The 16667-nt window shown below is 42.3% G+C and overlaps 2 protein-coding genes across 2 annotated transcripts; one reads left to right on the top strand and one right to left on the bottom strand.

The window, feature by feature from the left end:
- Positions 1-2289: 2289 nt before the first annotated feature.
- On the bottom strand, positions 2290-7980 carry LOC130514376 (sodium- and chloride-dependent GABA transporter 2-like). Its single transcript, XM_057013904.1, has 14 exons — positions 7806-7980; positions 7205-7339; positions 5954-6091; positions 5748-5859; positions 5539-5671; positions 5300-5434; positions 5126-5229; positions 4740-4864; positions 4545-4657; positions 4024-4161; positions 3732-3834; positions 3488-3588; positions 3227-3397; positions 2290-3131 (listed from the first exon to the last, which is right to left on the bottom strand). Exons 1-14 carry the CDS (start codon positions 7930-7932, stop codon positions 3030-3032), a joined length of 1737 nt encoding a protein of 578 aa, XP_056869884.1. The 5' UTR covers positions 7933-7980; the 3' UTR covers positions 2290-3029.
- A 6360-nt stretch (positions 7981-14340) lies between these two features.
- LOC130515257 (piggyBac transposable element-derived protein 3-like) lies at positions 14341-15636 on the top strand. Its single transcript, XM_057015421.1, has one exon. It carries the CDS (start codon positions 14341-14343, stop codon positions 15634-15636), a length of 1296 nt encoding a protein of 431 aa, XP_056871401.1.
- The last annotated feature ends 1031 nt before the right edge of the window (positions 15637-16667 follow it).

Below are 16667 nucleotides of genomic sequence, written 5' to 3'. Positions count from 1 at the left end.
CGTAGGCCTTCACTGATTTGATTAGCTTAGCTCACAAACAGCACATTCTTCTATATCAGACAGATTAAAAGAACAGCTCCTGTGTCATGCTCTGCAGCTCTGTCTCCAGTCAATGCCACTTCTCCAACAGCCGCTGCATTTCTGTCGCCCTTGACCAGAGAAGTTCGAGTTGACATATCAAGCATCATGAACATTAAGCATTAGCAAATAATAGGAAACATTAAGTAATGAGAAACAATATAACGAGAATAAAGAATATAACAAGGTAAAAGCAAATAAGAGATAACTTTAATATAATGGATCTAACAAACACCCTCCGTCGCTCTGCTGCTCCACTGCAAACCTCCGTTTATTCACATCAGCTTGTTATCACTTTGTGATATTTCACCCCCTCACTTGACGCTCTCAAGGTTTCAGTTAAGCGGTCTCACAATAAATCTGGTGCTCTGAACAATTGTATTAAATCAAAAGAAAAGTGAAAACACTCTGTTACTTCTTTGTCTGCTTAGGTGCTAAACATACAGATGCATCTAAGCGATAATAAGAGAATAATTATTCTCACAGGACCTCAGTGGAGGATCCTGCATGGTGCCACCGCCACCGATGCTTTTAAATTATAAACCGCAGTGTTGCCAAAAAATATCTGTTCTGTGGTCTGTCCGAGTTTTCCATGTTTTTACAGAATGCAGCAGACTCACAGGGGGTTTAGTGTTTCAACAGATTTTTAATCCTTTTAACACTGTGTTCTCTGTCTGATCTGGCTTTTATTGATAGAATATATATATATATATCTACAGCAAAGACATCGGGATGTCATTCGGACTAAATAAATTGGGCGGATGATATCTAGAAGGGGAAAGGTGATCGCAACTGACTGGGTTGAACTACCTGAAGGGAACATTACAGATGTGCAGGACAGCTACAAATACCTGGGGATCCCGCAGGCAAATGGTAACCATGAGGAGGCAGCTAGGAGGTCAGCCACAGCCAAATACCTGCAGAGGTTAAGACAGGTCCTGAAAAGTCAGCTGAATGGTAAGCACAAGATCCAGACCATAAACACCTACGCCCTGCCAGTAATCAGATACCCTGCTGGCATAATACCCTGGCCACTGGAAGAGATACAAGCCACTGACATCGAGACAAGGAAGCTCCTCACCAGTCCAGTGTCCTGAGGCTATACACACAAAGTGAAAGGAAGGGGGCCGAGGACTAATAAGTGTCCGAACTACTGTCCAGGAGGAAACAACAAGCCTCCAAGAGTACATCAAGAAGATGGCCCCCACTGACCCACTGCTGAGTGAATGCCTCAGGCAACAAAAGCCCACCAAGGAGGAGGAACCTGAGGGGCTACCATGGAAGGACAAGCCCATGCATGGAATGTACCACCGACAAATTGAGGAAGTGGCTGATATCGAGAAAACATACCAGTGGCTGACAAAGGCCGGACTGAAAGACAGCACAGAGGCACTACTCATGGCCGCACAAGAACAGGCCCTGAGCACCAGAGCAATAGAGGCCAGGGTCTACCATACCAGACAAGACCCCAGGTGCAGACTGTGTGGAGATGCCCCTGAGACAGTCCAGCACATCACAGCAGGGTACAAGATGCTGGCAGGCAAGGCATACATGGAACGGCATAACCAGGTGGCTGGCATAGTATACAGGAACATCTGCACTGAGTATGGACTGGAGGTCCCAGGGTCCAGGTGGGAGACACCCCCAAAAGTGCTGGAGAACAAGCAGGCCAAGATCCTGTGGGACCTCCAGATCCAGACTGTCAAGATGGTGGTGGCCAATGAGCCTGACATAGTGGTGGTGGATAAACACCAGAAGACAGTGGTGGTGATAGATGTAGCAATCCCGAGTGATAGCAACATAAGAAAGAAGGAACACGAGAAGCTGGAGAAGTACCAAGGGCTGAAGGAGGAGATGGAGAGAATGTGGGGCATGAAGGCAACAGTGGTCCCAACCTGAGTTGATGGCTCCAACAGATACCAGGAACCACACCAGAGATCTCTGTCCAGAAGAGTGCAGTCCTAGGAACAGCCAAGGTCCTGCACAGAACCCTCAGACTCCCAGGCCTCTGGTAGAGGACCCGAGTCTGAAGGAAGGAGGCACCGCCCAGGAGGGCGAAGAAGAGAGGTTTTTTTTTTATTTGATTTTATTTTTTAGCAAAAACTCTCAAACTACTTCCTTTAACAATGATTGAGTGATTATTCAATATATATTTTATTCTATTTATTATTGTAAAAAATGTGGTGTTAAAAGTAAAAAACTCTCTGTCTTCCTTGTGGTAAAGAAAGGGTAAAGAAACAGTCTCAATAACAGAAAATAGAAAACATGCACAAAACTATTAATTCATTACAAATAGAATAATATGTAGCAGTGCCAAATGACTTGATAGGAAAATAGCATGATGCAACAAGAACCAATTGTTAAAATTTGAGGAAGGTTCTAGAAAGACATTATAGACAATTATGGAAGAAAAACACAAGTCCTTTTGGTTTAGATAATATGTAATATGATTATTATTATTATTATATTACATCTATATGAAAATCTTTTGGAAACAAAAGCAACCACATATGGGGTTTACTGTTGTCACAGGCTTGTATTTTCTGCTTTCCTTGTTTTGTTTTTCCTCTAGTGGGAGTGGATGATCTGTTTTTTGGCTCGTACTGGCCACCTCCACACCTGCGGCTAAAGCAGCCAGCACCTGCCGATCTGCGTCAGAGCGTTTCGACCTTGCCGTTGATAACCGAGCGCTCACAGACTTCACAAAGTCGGCACGTTTGGGTTACAATGGTACTGTTGTGAATTTTGGAAATACATTTTTTCACGTTGGGATTTTTGCCTCGTGTCTGCATCTTGGGTTCTGTCTTTGTGTACTAAGTTGTCTGTAACAAATGTATTGTAACTATTGTATTGTATGTAACTAATATTATTGTATTGTAACTATATATATATTCTTCTGCGATTAGCAGGTGCTATTTCTCATCAGTTGTGCTTAAAAGGTCCATCATTTTTCAGGATGGGGGGGCTGAGAGATGTTGCAGCTCTGTTTCCTTTGCAGTGTGTTCTGTATTAGGGTTGTTTCCATCAGCAGGATACCACAGGACCATCAGACGCTGAGGACAGAGGGGACCGGAAAAGAAAATTAGCCAAAGATTCAACAGTTTGTTCTAGTTTGGAGATTTGGTAGTTGATGTGTTGATTTTCCTACCTGTCTGAGGGTCCCCTTAGTCAGGCAGAGCTTCCCGATGGCATATATAGGTATTGTAACTATCGAGGACAAGGCCATAGCCCAGCCGAGAGAATAGGCCCATGCTGGGTACTCATAACCATTACTGGATATCAGAGGTTGATAGTTTATGAATGAGCAAATGAAGCAAACCTTGAAGGAAAAACACATCATTCAAACATGTGCTGACTGTGGCTCTCACACCAATTTACCATCGTCTTCTTTTGGTGATTTGGTACTTACTGTGCAGATCAGTGGGGTAAAGTAGCGCCAGCACAGTTTGTAAAAAGCCCAGGGTCTATGTCCTGTAATATCTTCAAGCACATCGCAAATCTTATCAGCTCCTGCACAGAAATTTAGTGGTAATGATTAGAAAGTCAGGGATCACCATCACATGATGTACATACAGTCATTGACCTTTGAACTTTAACATTTTTTCACCTGAACAGTTTATGGCAACTCGGCCAAAGAAGATTGTATCACTTACCAAATGCCCAGCCAACAGCCACACAGTGGATGATGGATCCAAACATGATACATGTTCCATTAGCTGCATAGTAATCAACCAGCTGGAACAGGTACACTCCCCCCTGTGAATCACAAAACAGTGCCATTGGGATGCCTGTTGAGCTGCTATTTATTCATCCTGCCTTTGAGGCTGATGTAGGTATAGTTGTTTGGCATACCCACAATTTAAATGTCAAATCAGATTTAAAATTCCAAACAACACTAAGAACTGCTCAGCCTAACATTGGATTATGTCCACTTAAGCCAAATACCTCAGTGATGAACAAGATCTGTACAAGGAACAACATGGAGCAGAAGATGACAAGAAAGATTTCTCTACGCCAGGGTCTGCGCATCTGTCCTGGGAAAAGGTCTATAACTGCTGATGTTATAGTCTCCAGACCTGAAAACTGACACATTAGCCCATGTTAGCAGGGGATCAACTTATGAGCAATACATTTTCCTTCACCAACACCAAAAATTACTAAAGGTTAAAAATGAAAGAGTCAACAGCAACAAAATTAGTGATTCAGATTCAGATTCCTTTATTTGTCCCACAACGGGCAGCGCAACAGTGGCAAAAACATGCAAAAAGAAAAAAAAGGGGATTATTGTTTTGACATTTCCTTCAATTGGATTGCACTTAAGGTAGGAACCTGCAAAACAAGTTTAAGTGTAGAGTACAAACAATCCACCCACCTCTAATTTATATCCTCCCATTATTTTGGAATGCCAAAATAACTAACAAAACACAAAAATATCTCTTCCTCCACAAACAATATATTCAACTCACCGTTGTGTCCAACCCCAAAAACATGAGCATAAGGAAGAAGCACACAGCCCAGAACTGAGGGAGGGGCATCATGGTGACTGCCTGAGGAAAAGCAATGAATGCCAATCCTGGACCTGGGAAATCAACCAGGAACATTTAACGATGCATGAAGATCTGGCACCTAACAAACATAAAACTGAGCTTTCATATACCAACCTGAGTCAACCACCATGCCAATGGGAACGTCCTGTTTTTGGGCCATGAAGCCCAGAACTGTGAAGACTGTGAATCCAGCAACAAAACTGGTGCAGCTGTTCAGCAAACACAACCACACAGTGTCCCTGAACACACACATAATCATTTATACCAATGGGAGGTCTTCATAAAAACCTAAGCAAGAATTCTGTGTAATTTTATAGGTAGAAATGACATAGCTTCCAACTCCACCAACAACAACATGAGAGGATGTCTTCATACAGGAACCTGGTCCACAAGATCACCACCTATTCATGTTGTGCTAACTGTCATGCTATGCTTTTCCCTACTGCTATGATGTAGCTTGAGTGATATAGCTAAGAATATTCTGTTTTATGGTCTCTTGCCTGCAACAGTTGTTTTTTAATTGGTTGTAGCTCCCAAATGTGATTAGAGTTCCTGACGAAACACCATAGGAGAAGAGCACCTGAGAACAAGCGTCCAGCCACACCTAGAAATTAGACAGATAAATAAATAGTAGGAAACAAAATCATAAACCATTGTTGTCCAAGATAACTTACCTGAAGGTCTGCCAGTCGAGACACATCTGGATACAGGTAGAAAACCACACCTTGCATGGCTCCAGGCAGACTCAGCCCCCAGATCAGAAGGATGACCAGCATTACATAAGGAAATATGGCTGTGAAGTACACTACCTGAAAATTCAAATGCTTATTGATTTCATGCCTTTCAGGTAAATATTCACACACACACACACACACACACACACACACACACACACACACACACACACACACACCTTTCCGGTGGATCGAACCCCTTTCCAGATGCAGAAGTAACAGCCCATCCAGCAGGAAAGCAGACACAGCAGCAACTCCCACTTTACTTTGCCCAACTCCTCTATTCCCCCTGACATGGACAGCAATCCTCTCCTACATGACAAGATTCCACAGTCACTTTAGACACATAATCATGTCCCGTCAGATCCATGTGCTGATGTAGACTCACTCCCAGAACTCAATGGTTGCAGACTTGGTTAGATTTCCAGATGTGACGTTTACTGTCAGGTTTTCCCTCTGCAGAGTAGTCAGATTTACGGAGGACAGGTCGACACATCTGTCTGTGGGAAGGCGAATATAAAGTAGCCATTTACAACTTTGTGATTTCATTTGTAAAAACACACATTTAACGTGCTACAAATCCTTCACCCTGACCTGTGTTCCAAGGACTGCTGCAGGTGGCCCAAGGGAGAGGGTCTCTGAAACAGTAGATGATGTACAGCAGGGCCCAGGCCAGGACAACAGTATACACTCTAGAGTAAAGCTGGATTATTAAGATAAAATAGCCGGTACCTTGAGGAAAACAAAGCAGAAACTGAGTTTAAGCTCTGAGTTGATTCTTGCAAACTGAATCTTAGATTTCACTTGAAATCAAAGTTACAAGTGGACCTGAACAAAACAAGTTATTTACATACACCCATTTGTGATTGCTAAATTTACTTAAAGCCTTGGAACATTTATTCTATGACTGATATCCCTTTGTCCGAGATTATGAGATGAGATTTTAGTACTGGTATGCTTGTGTTTACGAGGCAACCAGTTGCAGCAGAGTGCTGTCACCTCATGGCAAGAAGTTTCTGGGTGAGAATTCCCTGGGGGCCAGGAGCGTTACAGTGTGGGGGTTGCATATTTCCCCTCCCTCCCCTTATTAGTGTTGGGTATGATCTGGTTAGTCTGGCTTCCTCCCACAGTGCAAAGGAATGTTGTCAGGAACCAGATAAGAACCCAAATGCGACACACGAGTCTGGCTGAACACCGCTTTATTGTCGGACACAGACAACAGAGAGGATTCACCGGGGAGCGAGCAGAACAGAATAGTCGGGGACAAGCAAGGTCGAGATCGGGCAGAAGGCAGACAGAGTTTACCGGGGAGCAGACTAAACAGAATGGTCAGGAACAGGCAAGATCAGAACCGGGCAGGCAGGCAAACAGGAATACGCGGGAAAGTCATCAGGGACAAATAACGATCTGGCAGGGAGCAGGTGTGCCTCCGGGATTAAGAAGAGTGCTCATTAGAGTCCTGATGCACAACAGGTGTGCGGGGCGAGGCGGCTCACAGGCATGATTGCCCGCAGCTGTGACAGAATGTAGTTGATCATCAGGTGTGAATGACAGTGAGACAGATGGTGGGTCTTTTTATGTCAGCCCTGTTAGGAGATGGGGACTGGTCCAGGAAATACCCTGGATGGATGGATGGTGGATGGATGGATGGATGGATGGATGGATGGATGGATGGAGCAATTTGTGTGAGCAGTTGCATTAAAAAATGTTTTCTCAAGGTTTTTGAACCTGAGGCAGGATCTCAACACCTTCAGAATACAATTCGGTCATTGTATCATGTATTCACATGCATTATTCACACCCTATCTGTTTCTGCATGATTATAACTGAAGGGGGAGATATTACCTTCTGAAAGTGGGCAAATCTTAGTCCAACAGGTGACAGCCCCCTCTTGTGTGTACTGACCAATCACAGTTTCCAGCAAGAAGAGCGGCACACCGCAGAGCACAGCAAAGAAACAGTATGGCAACAGGAATACACCTGGACACGCAAGAAACCAGAAACTTCAGTGGGACAGAGAATGAGACCACTTTACGGGGTACACATCCATGGTCAAATTTATCAGTTCATTTGTTAATCTAATTAAAAAAAGGAAGATTTTTCAGATGAATTTTTAAATGTTTACTAGGTCAGATTTCAAATCAAATAATACTAATATCAGAACATGGAGTAAAACATTCGCATGATATTCAGCAGTGCGACTACATTTGATTGTGGCTGAAAATTTTTAGCTATAACTGTGGAATCAAAGATAAACTACCTCTGTTCACTTTTGTTTAGTGTATATTCTTTGTACCACAACACTTTTCAGGTTTGGCCACCAAAACTAGTTCAGCCAGCCAGCCAACCACAATGTATATTAGTTATTTGTACATATCTATCAATAACTAATTCTCATTGCAGGCAAAAGATTACCTTAAGTGATTAATTTTTAAACTTTGCTCACCTCCTCCATTTTTGTAGCACAGGTAAGGGAATCTCCAGACATTACCCAGGCCGACTATGTGGCCTGCTGATGCCAGGATGTATTCCCTTTTCCTCGTCCACTGCTCCCTCTTTGCTTTGCTCTGCATGATGGTGTTATCGTGTCAGCTCTAGATTGCAACTGCGCAACCGTTCTTAGACCAGGGCAGCCAAGTGTAGGTGAAATGTAATAAAAACAAGGAGGAGCCATTCATTGGCTGAAGATTTGTTAAGGTTTTCGTGTGACACGCTCTAATTATCTGTCCCAATGAAGAATGAAACAGATCTATCTGATAAAATAGGTTCGCTTCTACGGGATCTCATAATGCTATTGGTCCTCACAGGCAATTTAGATCAAAATGCACACTGCAGTTTAGTAAATGAGATCAAACAGTTAATCAACTTCCCCAACATCCCGTAGGCAATGACATGGTGGTTGTCACTGTCACAGTATGGTAATCAGCAACTACAGGATCAACCTGAAGTTGCTGAATGTGAAGCATGTTTTGCAGAGGAGCTGAACTACACTTGTGCCTGCAGAAAATGAAATGAAGCTGCCTGAGGCCGACTTACCTTTCGTAAACACGAGGTCTACTTTTCACCTGCTCTTCCACCACAAACTGCTGTTCAGAGTGACATGCATGAGACATTCCATGTGTGGACATTTAAAGAGCAGGTAGAGCATGTGATGTTGTGGTGCAGAGAAAACATCTTGCTTCTTAACACTCCTAAAAATAAAGATCTCACAGTGGACATTTATCAGAATCAGCATCAAGGAAAGAGTGGCAGAGGGTGGAAAAATAGTAGGAACTGTTCTGTTTGTTGAGATTTTGATGGCTTACCTGCAACAATTGTTGTTGAGCTTGTTGTAGCTCCCAAAGGTGATTAGTGTTCCTGCTGAAACGCCATAAGGAAAAAGGACCTGAGAGCAGGCATCCATCCATACCTAGTAAAAAAAACATTGTGTATCTTTGTAATTAATACTTGTGACATCCTTTAAGGAATGCTATGTTGCTACAACAAATTCTTGCACTGTTTTACCTGAAGGTCTGCCAGGCGGGAAACATCTGGATATAGGTAGTAAACCAAACCCTGCAGAGCTCCAGGAAGCGTCAACCCCCTGATCAGTAGGATGGCCATCATTACATAAGGAAATATAGCTGTGAGGTACACTACCTGAAAACTGAGGGGAACAAAATTCGAAGTGGTCACGGTGTGAACAAATATAGTCTGGGTTACTGATCGTAGGTCAAAATGTTTGTTTCTCATGGCAGTGCTAGAGACTATCAATGCATCCACTTTCTTTAACAACTATTTTATGTACACCATTGTGTTAATTTAGAGTTTTTAACTGAAAGATCATATTTTTGATCAGTGGGAAGAAACTGAAAAGTCTGAAGAAAATTGACACACATATCCAGACTGTCTTAGACCTGCAGCTTGGTCAACTATGGATTTCATCTTTCCAGTAGACTGCACCCCTTTCCAGATGCAGAAGTAACAGGCTATCCAGCAGGCAAGCAGACACAGCAGCAGCTCCCACCTCACTGTACCCAACTCCTATATTCCAGATGAAATGGACAGCACACGTCTTCTGTTATGGGAAAAGAAACCAATTCTATCTTTGTAAATGGCAACAGTTTGCTTATATGACACAGAAATGGGCTCTGCTTTTGTCAGTACTTCGGCCCTTATTATTAATATGGTGTAACATGTACTCCCAGAACTCAGAGACCGAAGACTTGTTCAGATTTGTACTGTTGATTGTTGACGACTCTTAGTTTTCTGAATGGAAGTCGATATGTTTAAGTCTTATGTTTTAGTTATATTGGATTTTTGTTGTATTTTTTGATTGTGAATTTTGAACATTTTTCAACCATCAATTGGATCGTGGCCTTCGTCTCCAATCAGTGAGAAATGTTTTGGAGCAGCTAAGTTCATTCTTCTATTAGAGAACATGGATGAATGATGTATTTCACTGCATTCACTTATGTTGAAATATATGTTGAATAGGTTTCACCTCTGTTACATACTCACCTGTGTTCCAGGGGTTGTTGCAGGTGGCCCAGGGCAGAGTTCCACGAAAAGAGTTGATCAGGTAGAAAACAACCCAGGCCAGGACAACGGTGTAAACTCTGAAATATATCTGTTTAATTATGGTAAAATATCCAGTCCTTGTAAGAAGGAAATAAAGAAATGCTATGTTAAGAGTTACACACGGCATGGTGCCTCTCTCATTTCTAGTAATTTGGCTAATTTTATTAGACTCAAAGTGACCTGACAATCCAGGGTCCAGACCAGGATGCAGAGTTGTAGTCTTACACACCTCTCTGCTGCTTCCTTAGAACCCTCATCCACCAACAATAATATATTTAACACTATAGAGGTAGTCTCTGTTCCATGGTTAAAAGTTCACCAAGCACAGAGCAAGGGAGCGGTCAATCACCATAATCTTATTAAAATTAATACCAAAGCACAAGTTGGAGAAACTAATATCACAATTAAGTGTGGACTGTTAAATATTAGATCTCTTTTGTGTAAATCCCTGTTAGTGGATGAACTGATAGCGGATCATCACATTGATTTATTTTCTCTTACTGAGACCTGGCTTCAGGAGGAGGAGTATGTTAGCTTAAATGAATCTACTCCACTTATCATATTCCTCGTGTTACTGGTCGAGGAGGGGGAGTGGCAGCAATCTATCACTCCAAGTTATTAATTAATCCTAGACCAAAACATGCTTCCAGTTAATTTGAAAGCCTGACTCTGAACTGGAAGGCAGAAAAGCCACTTCTGTTTGTAGTTGTATATCAGCCCCCTGCTGGGCCACATTCAGAGTTCCTGTCTGAGTTCTCTGATTTCTTATCTGACTTGGTCCTCAGAACAGACAAAGTCATTATTATTGGAGACTTTAATATACATGTAGACGTTGTAAATGACAGCTTTAGAAATGGTTTCATTTTATTACTTGAGTCAGTTGGTTTCGTCCAGCTGATAAACCAGCCAACTCATAACTTCAGCCACACCCTTGATCTAGTTCTGACTTATGGTGTTGAGGTAGAACATGTGTTAGTGTTCCCTCAGAACCCACTCCTGTCACACCATTCTTTGATCACTTTTACATTTATGATTAAGGATTCTTCTATGCTCAGAGCACAGTCTTACTATAGCAGATGTCTTTCAGATAATGCTGTAGCTAAGTTTAAGGAAGGGATTAACCAAGAGTCACAGTGTTTTAGATCCACGCATCCCTTCTTCCCTTAGTGGTGAAGACTTCATGAGCTTCTTCACTGATAAAGTTCTATCAGAGAAAAAGCTAACCAGGCCATCCCAACAACTGGACCATCACCAGATGGGCTGACTGTGGAAACATACAGGTTCTCCAACGAGCCTTAAACTCCTTCAGCCCTATATATTTTTCTGAGGCGTCATCGCTAATTCAGAAATCCAAGTCCACCACGTGTCTTTTAGATCCCATCCCAACACACCTGTTGAAGGATGTTTTACCATTGATAGGCAGTTCTATCCTGGACCAGATCAATTGTTCTTTAGTGACAGGTTATGTACCCCGGTCCCACAAGGTGGTAGTGATTAAGCCGTTGCTTAAAAAACCATCACTAGATCCTGATGTCTTAGCAAATTAAAGGCCGATATCCAACCTTCCCTTTATCTCTAAAGTTCTTGAGAAGGTGGTGGTGACTCAGTTACTGGAGCACCTGCAGAGGAACAGCCTGTTTGAGGTGTTTCAGTCAGGCTTTAGAGCTCATCACAGCACAGAAACAACACTTCTTAAAGTTACTAATGATCTTCTTATAGCTTCAGATCATGGACTGGTCTTTATGCTGGTTCTGCTGAATCTCAGTGCTGCTTTTGATACAGTTGATTACAGCATCCTGTTACATAGACTGGAACATATGATTGGGATTAAAGGGACAGCACTACACTGGTTTAGATCATATTTATCTGATAGATACCAGTTTGATCATGTCCATGGTGTTCCCCCCTCATACAGTAGGGTTAGCCATGGAGTTCCACAAGGTTCTGTACTTGGACCAATCCTTTTCACCTTGTACATGCTTCCCTTAGGGAACATTGGGCCAGATTCACCAATATGTTCTTAAGAATCTTCTTAGATTCTTTCTTAAGTTGTGTTTAAGAAGTTTTTTAAGAAAACCCTACGTCGGATTCATCAACGCGTTCGTAAGCCCCAGAATTGTTCGCAGCTGTGTTCTTAGATTGATGAATGCCATCTGTTCCTAAGTTGAAAGCGCGTGCCAGGTGAGTCTAATTAACATACGATTAGCATAAGTCACCGCCCACTAATGCCCATAAAAGGAACTGCAGCAGGACCCTGTAGACAGAGCAGAAAGCAGCCAAATGCCCAAAGCTTGCCTCTCCACGCCTGATTTCTGACGCCGTGTTGAACAATCAAGAAAGGATGGCTAACACGCTTGATAAAATTGCCTCAACCCTGATGACTATAGCCAACACGCTTAAAGAAATCAACGAGAATGTAAAAAAATAAGAATGTAAAAAAAAATAAACGTGTAAAACCTGTGCTCGGATTGTGACAATAATGCATTTTATTCACAAACGGGCAATTAATCGCGCTCGAACGTGAACCGCGTGCCTGCAGTCTGGCCCCATCATTGAGTCAGGACGCACATCCTCACGGGGTTGTGGCTCTGTGTCCAAACACATCCAGCGCCCCTTTAACATGCCGATGGTGCGTTCAATGGTGGAGCGACTGCGCGCATGCATCTGATTGAATAAAACTCCTGTGGAGTCTGAGGGTTGGTCAGTGGTGTCAACAACCAGGGAGCCAGGGCATATCCTCGATCCCCTAATAAAATAAATCAAGATAAAATCAAATAAAAAGACAGTTTTGGCATGGTTTCCAATTTGGTTGATTAATGTTAAGTCATTGGCACATTTACGTAATTTTAAAATTCTCCGTAAATCACCAAAAATAGGAAATAAACAAATAAATAAATAAATATGACAGAATTATCATTGTAATATTGAATTTTATTGAACTGCACAAGAGAAGAAAACACAACCATGCCAACATGTCGGCACTGAAATGTGCGCAAGAGTACTCCTGAGTGTTCGTAGGATTTGTTCTTACCTACGAATAAATCCAGGATAAGAAGAAATTGGTGAATGCCACAATCTTCGTAAACTGTTCGTAAGTGGGACTTAAGAACAAATTTGTTCGTAAGAACGCTTCGTGAATCTGGCCCATTGTTTTTGTATGTGTGAAGTGTTTTTAACCCATTTAATCCCACCGGTCACAATAGTGACCGTAAAAAAATGTTTCATTTCTAAGGTTATAAAAATGTTACTAAATGATCTATCAATGCATTTCCAGCAGATATTGAAATAATAAAGGGTCTCAATGAAATATGTGCAGTGTCGCACATTTACTGTAAATTGTCACATGACCAGAGCTGTTCACTTCGTGTTTGCGCCAAGAGAAGAGGATGGCGGCAAGAAAGCTCCCACAGAAAAGGTTATTAAAATATGTTAACATAAAGATAGGACATAGATTTTTGGTACACATCACATTAAGGTGTCTAGTATTGATATATGCATTTGCAATTACTCAACTTTGTTTAATGTGGTCATAGAACTCACAAACATGTCACTGGCAACAATAGTGACCGGTGGGATAACCCATTGTATCTACATGCTAATACACATAGGCTAACTGTTCTAGCTTACTTTCTGCTGCTACCTAACTTTGTACCTAATTGTACACACAGACACACACACACATGACTAGCTAGCTAACTAATTCTACCTAACTTTCCACACATGCATGCACACACACAATTACAGGTAGGCACACACACGCACACCACACACACACGGACCCCAGGAAGACTAGCTAGCTAACTACCAAACTTTCTGCTGTGTTTTCTTTTAGATTTACTTTGAGTCAAGTTCTTGATTTGTTGGATCAAGATGAGTTCCCAGACAAGGCATGCAGCATTGCAATCATCCCTCAAAATGAAAAAGATGCTGTACTCAGTGATTGTGACAGTGATGGTTCTGACATGGACTATGAGGGGGAAACCGGTCATTTGCCAGCAATGCTGTTGAATGCATATGCAGAGGTTATGCAAACAGAACATGATTGGAATGATGGCCTCCCCTTCACCACACCCCCTTCCCCCTTCCCTTGTTCCAGCTCCACCTCCTCCTGCCATAACAATGAAGGCCAGCTAGAAGACCCAAGGGCCTCTAAGCACCAGAGGGGCCAGCCAGAAGACGCAAGGGCCTCTAAGCGCCAAAGGGTTCAGCCAAGTCAGCCAGAAGAACCAAAGGCAAAACTGCAAGTGGTCAAAAATAAAGATAGAGTATTTAAGCGATCCAAGAGGCCTTCCACTGCTGTTATTCCAGAATACACAGTATACAGACCAAATGCTGCAGAATGTGTAAAACAAAGCTGCTCCAACCCAGTGGATGTTTTCTTACTGATGTATCCACCCACCCTGAGAGAGATCACAGTTGAAATGTCCAACCTCTATTCCACCCAGACCAAGGGAAAGCAACTGAATCTAAGTATGGATGAGCTCCTAACCTTCTATGGGATCCTAATTGCAAGTGGATACAGCTCTGTCCCAAGAAGACACATGTACTGGTCAGTCGACAATGATGTACACAATGAGAGCATTTCAGGTGCAATGCGGAGAAACCGCTTTGATGATATAATGGCCTCAGTTCATGTGGTTGACAACACCAAGATCACTGATGACCCATTTTTTAAGGTTAGACCCATCTTCTCTGAGCTCAATCACTCATACAAAATCATGCCATTTCATGAATGGCTGTCAGTGGATGAGAGCATGATCCCATACTATGGCCAACATGGATGTAAACAGTTCATCAAAGGCAAACCAATTCGCTTTGGTTACAAGGTATGGAGCCTCGCCTCATCCAGTGGATACATGTACCACATGGAGCCATATTGTGGATCACACACTGTCCTCCCAGAGACAGGGTTGGGTCAGGGACCCAGTGTTATCATAGGTTTGGCAGAGCAAGCTCAGGTGCCTCAAGGTTGCAAGTTCGTCCATGACAACCTCTTTACCACTCTTTCACTCATGGATGAGATGACAAAAAGAGGATATGGGAGCTCTGGAACCATGAGGCAGAAACGCCTGTTTGATGTCCCATTCACACCACGGAATGCCTTCATGAAGTTACCCAGGGGAACCTCTGAGGTTCTGTGCCAAGGAGAGAAGCTGCTGGTCCGTTGGAAAGACAACAACATTGTCACAGTGGCAACAAACATGGAGGAAAAATACACTGAGACCTCTGTCAAGAGATGGAACAGGCATCGACGTGCCTTTGACAACGTCCAACAACCAAAATGCATCAGCCGATACAATGAGCACATGGGTGGTGTAGACCTTCACGACCTACAGGTTTCACGATACCATATCGCAATCAGGTCAAAGAAGTGGTGGTGGCCCATCTTTGCATGGTCTATCAACAGTGCTCTTGTAAATGGCCATCTCTTTTACAGAGATGTTATTGGAGGGACCATCGACCTGCTCACCTTCTCAAGGATAGTCTCACAGTCTCTTCTGCAAAGGTTTGGAACGAAACCACTGAGCCATGGAAGGAGATCTCTTTTGAGTGCTACCGTTGAAAATCAGGCAAGATACGACAAAGCCTCCCACTGGCTTAACACGATGCACCGGTTCCAGAGATGTCGCCATTGTGAGAAACGCACAACCTATGCATGTGAGAAATGCAAAGTACCACTGCACCTTGAGTGCTTCAAGCTGTACCATGGAGTGTAGAAGAAAAACAGGAAAGACAGGAGAATGCAGTTGGACATAGAGTTCACAAGCATGCACACACACACACACACACACACACACACACACACACACACACACACACACACACACACACGCAAGTGGTTGCATACAGTTACAAACAAACAGTACTTTGGAGTCTAGGAAGAAAAGCTGAAAAAAAATACCCATCAAAATGTCATAAATGTTCCAGGAAAAGATGTTATTTTTTAGTCATTCAAGGTGTTGCTTTGCTCTTTGTTCTACAACCTATTTTATTTTGTTGTTCAGTCAGTCAGTGTAGGCCTATACTTGAAAGCATGTTCAGCCGGCTACCTCTATCCTAAATGTTTACCTCCATGTTCAGTGTGTTCAATGTATACTGCACTAAAAATGAATGTGTTCAAATGAATTTTGCACTAAAAATGAACGTTTTCAAATGAATGTTGCACTAAATTGTAACATTGTAACTTTAGTGCAACTTACTAAAGTAAGTTGCACTAAAGTTACAATGTTGAAGTACATTGATGATTGTTGTTGTTTTTTGTCTTAACCTCAATATTCATAACGGTGCTCCAAATATTCATATTGCTAGCCGATAGTATAAGGCTTTTAAAAGTGATAATAACTAGCCTTTGATATAAGGATTTTATACACTCGCGCTCGCACACACGCACGTGCGCACACACGCGCATGCTTAAACACACACACAAACACAAACACACACACAAACACACTGCACAGGTCAAATAGACCTATATTCAGTCTGTCCATTGGTTGATACAACACAGTATCCCACCGGTCACAATTGTGACCGATCATAAAACACACTTTTTCACACACTTTTCCATGAAAATTTCTAAAAATTATGATTGATTGTTTCAAAGGGATGCTAATGACACATGATTTGGATATTTTTGTGTCTGGGAAAAATTTGGGATTAAATGGGTTAAGGAAAGCCTTTAAAGATAATGGTTTATCATTTGGGGACTTGCATGTTTGATTTGGAATGATTATTCACAGAAGCAGACAAG

This window comes from Takifugu flavidus, chromosome 18 (assembly GCF_003711565.1).
Source record: "Takifugu flavidus isolate HTHZ2018 chromosome 18, ASM371156v2, whole genome shotgun sequence".
Classification (NCBI taxonomy): Eukaryota; Metazoa; Chordata; class Actinopteri; order Tetraodontiformes; family Tetraodontidae; genus Takifugu; species Takifugu flavidus.
This window is presented reverse-complemented; position numbering and strand designations above follow the sequence as displayed.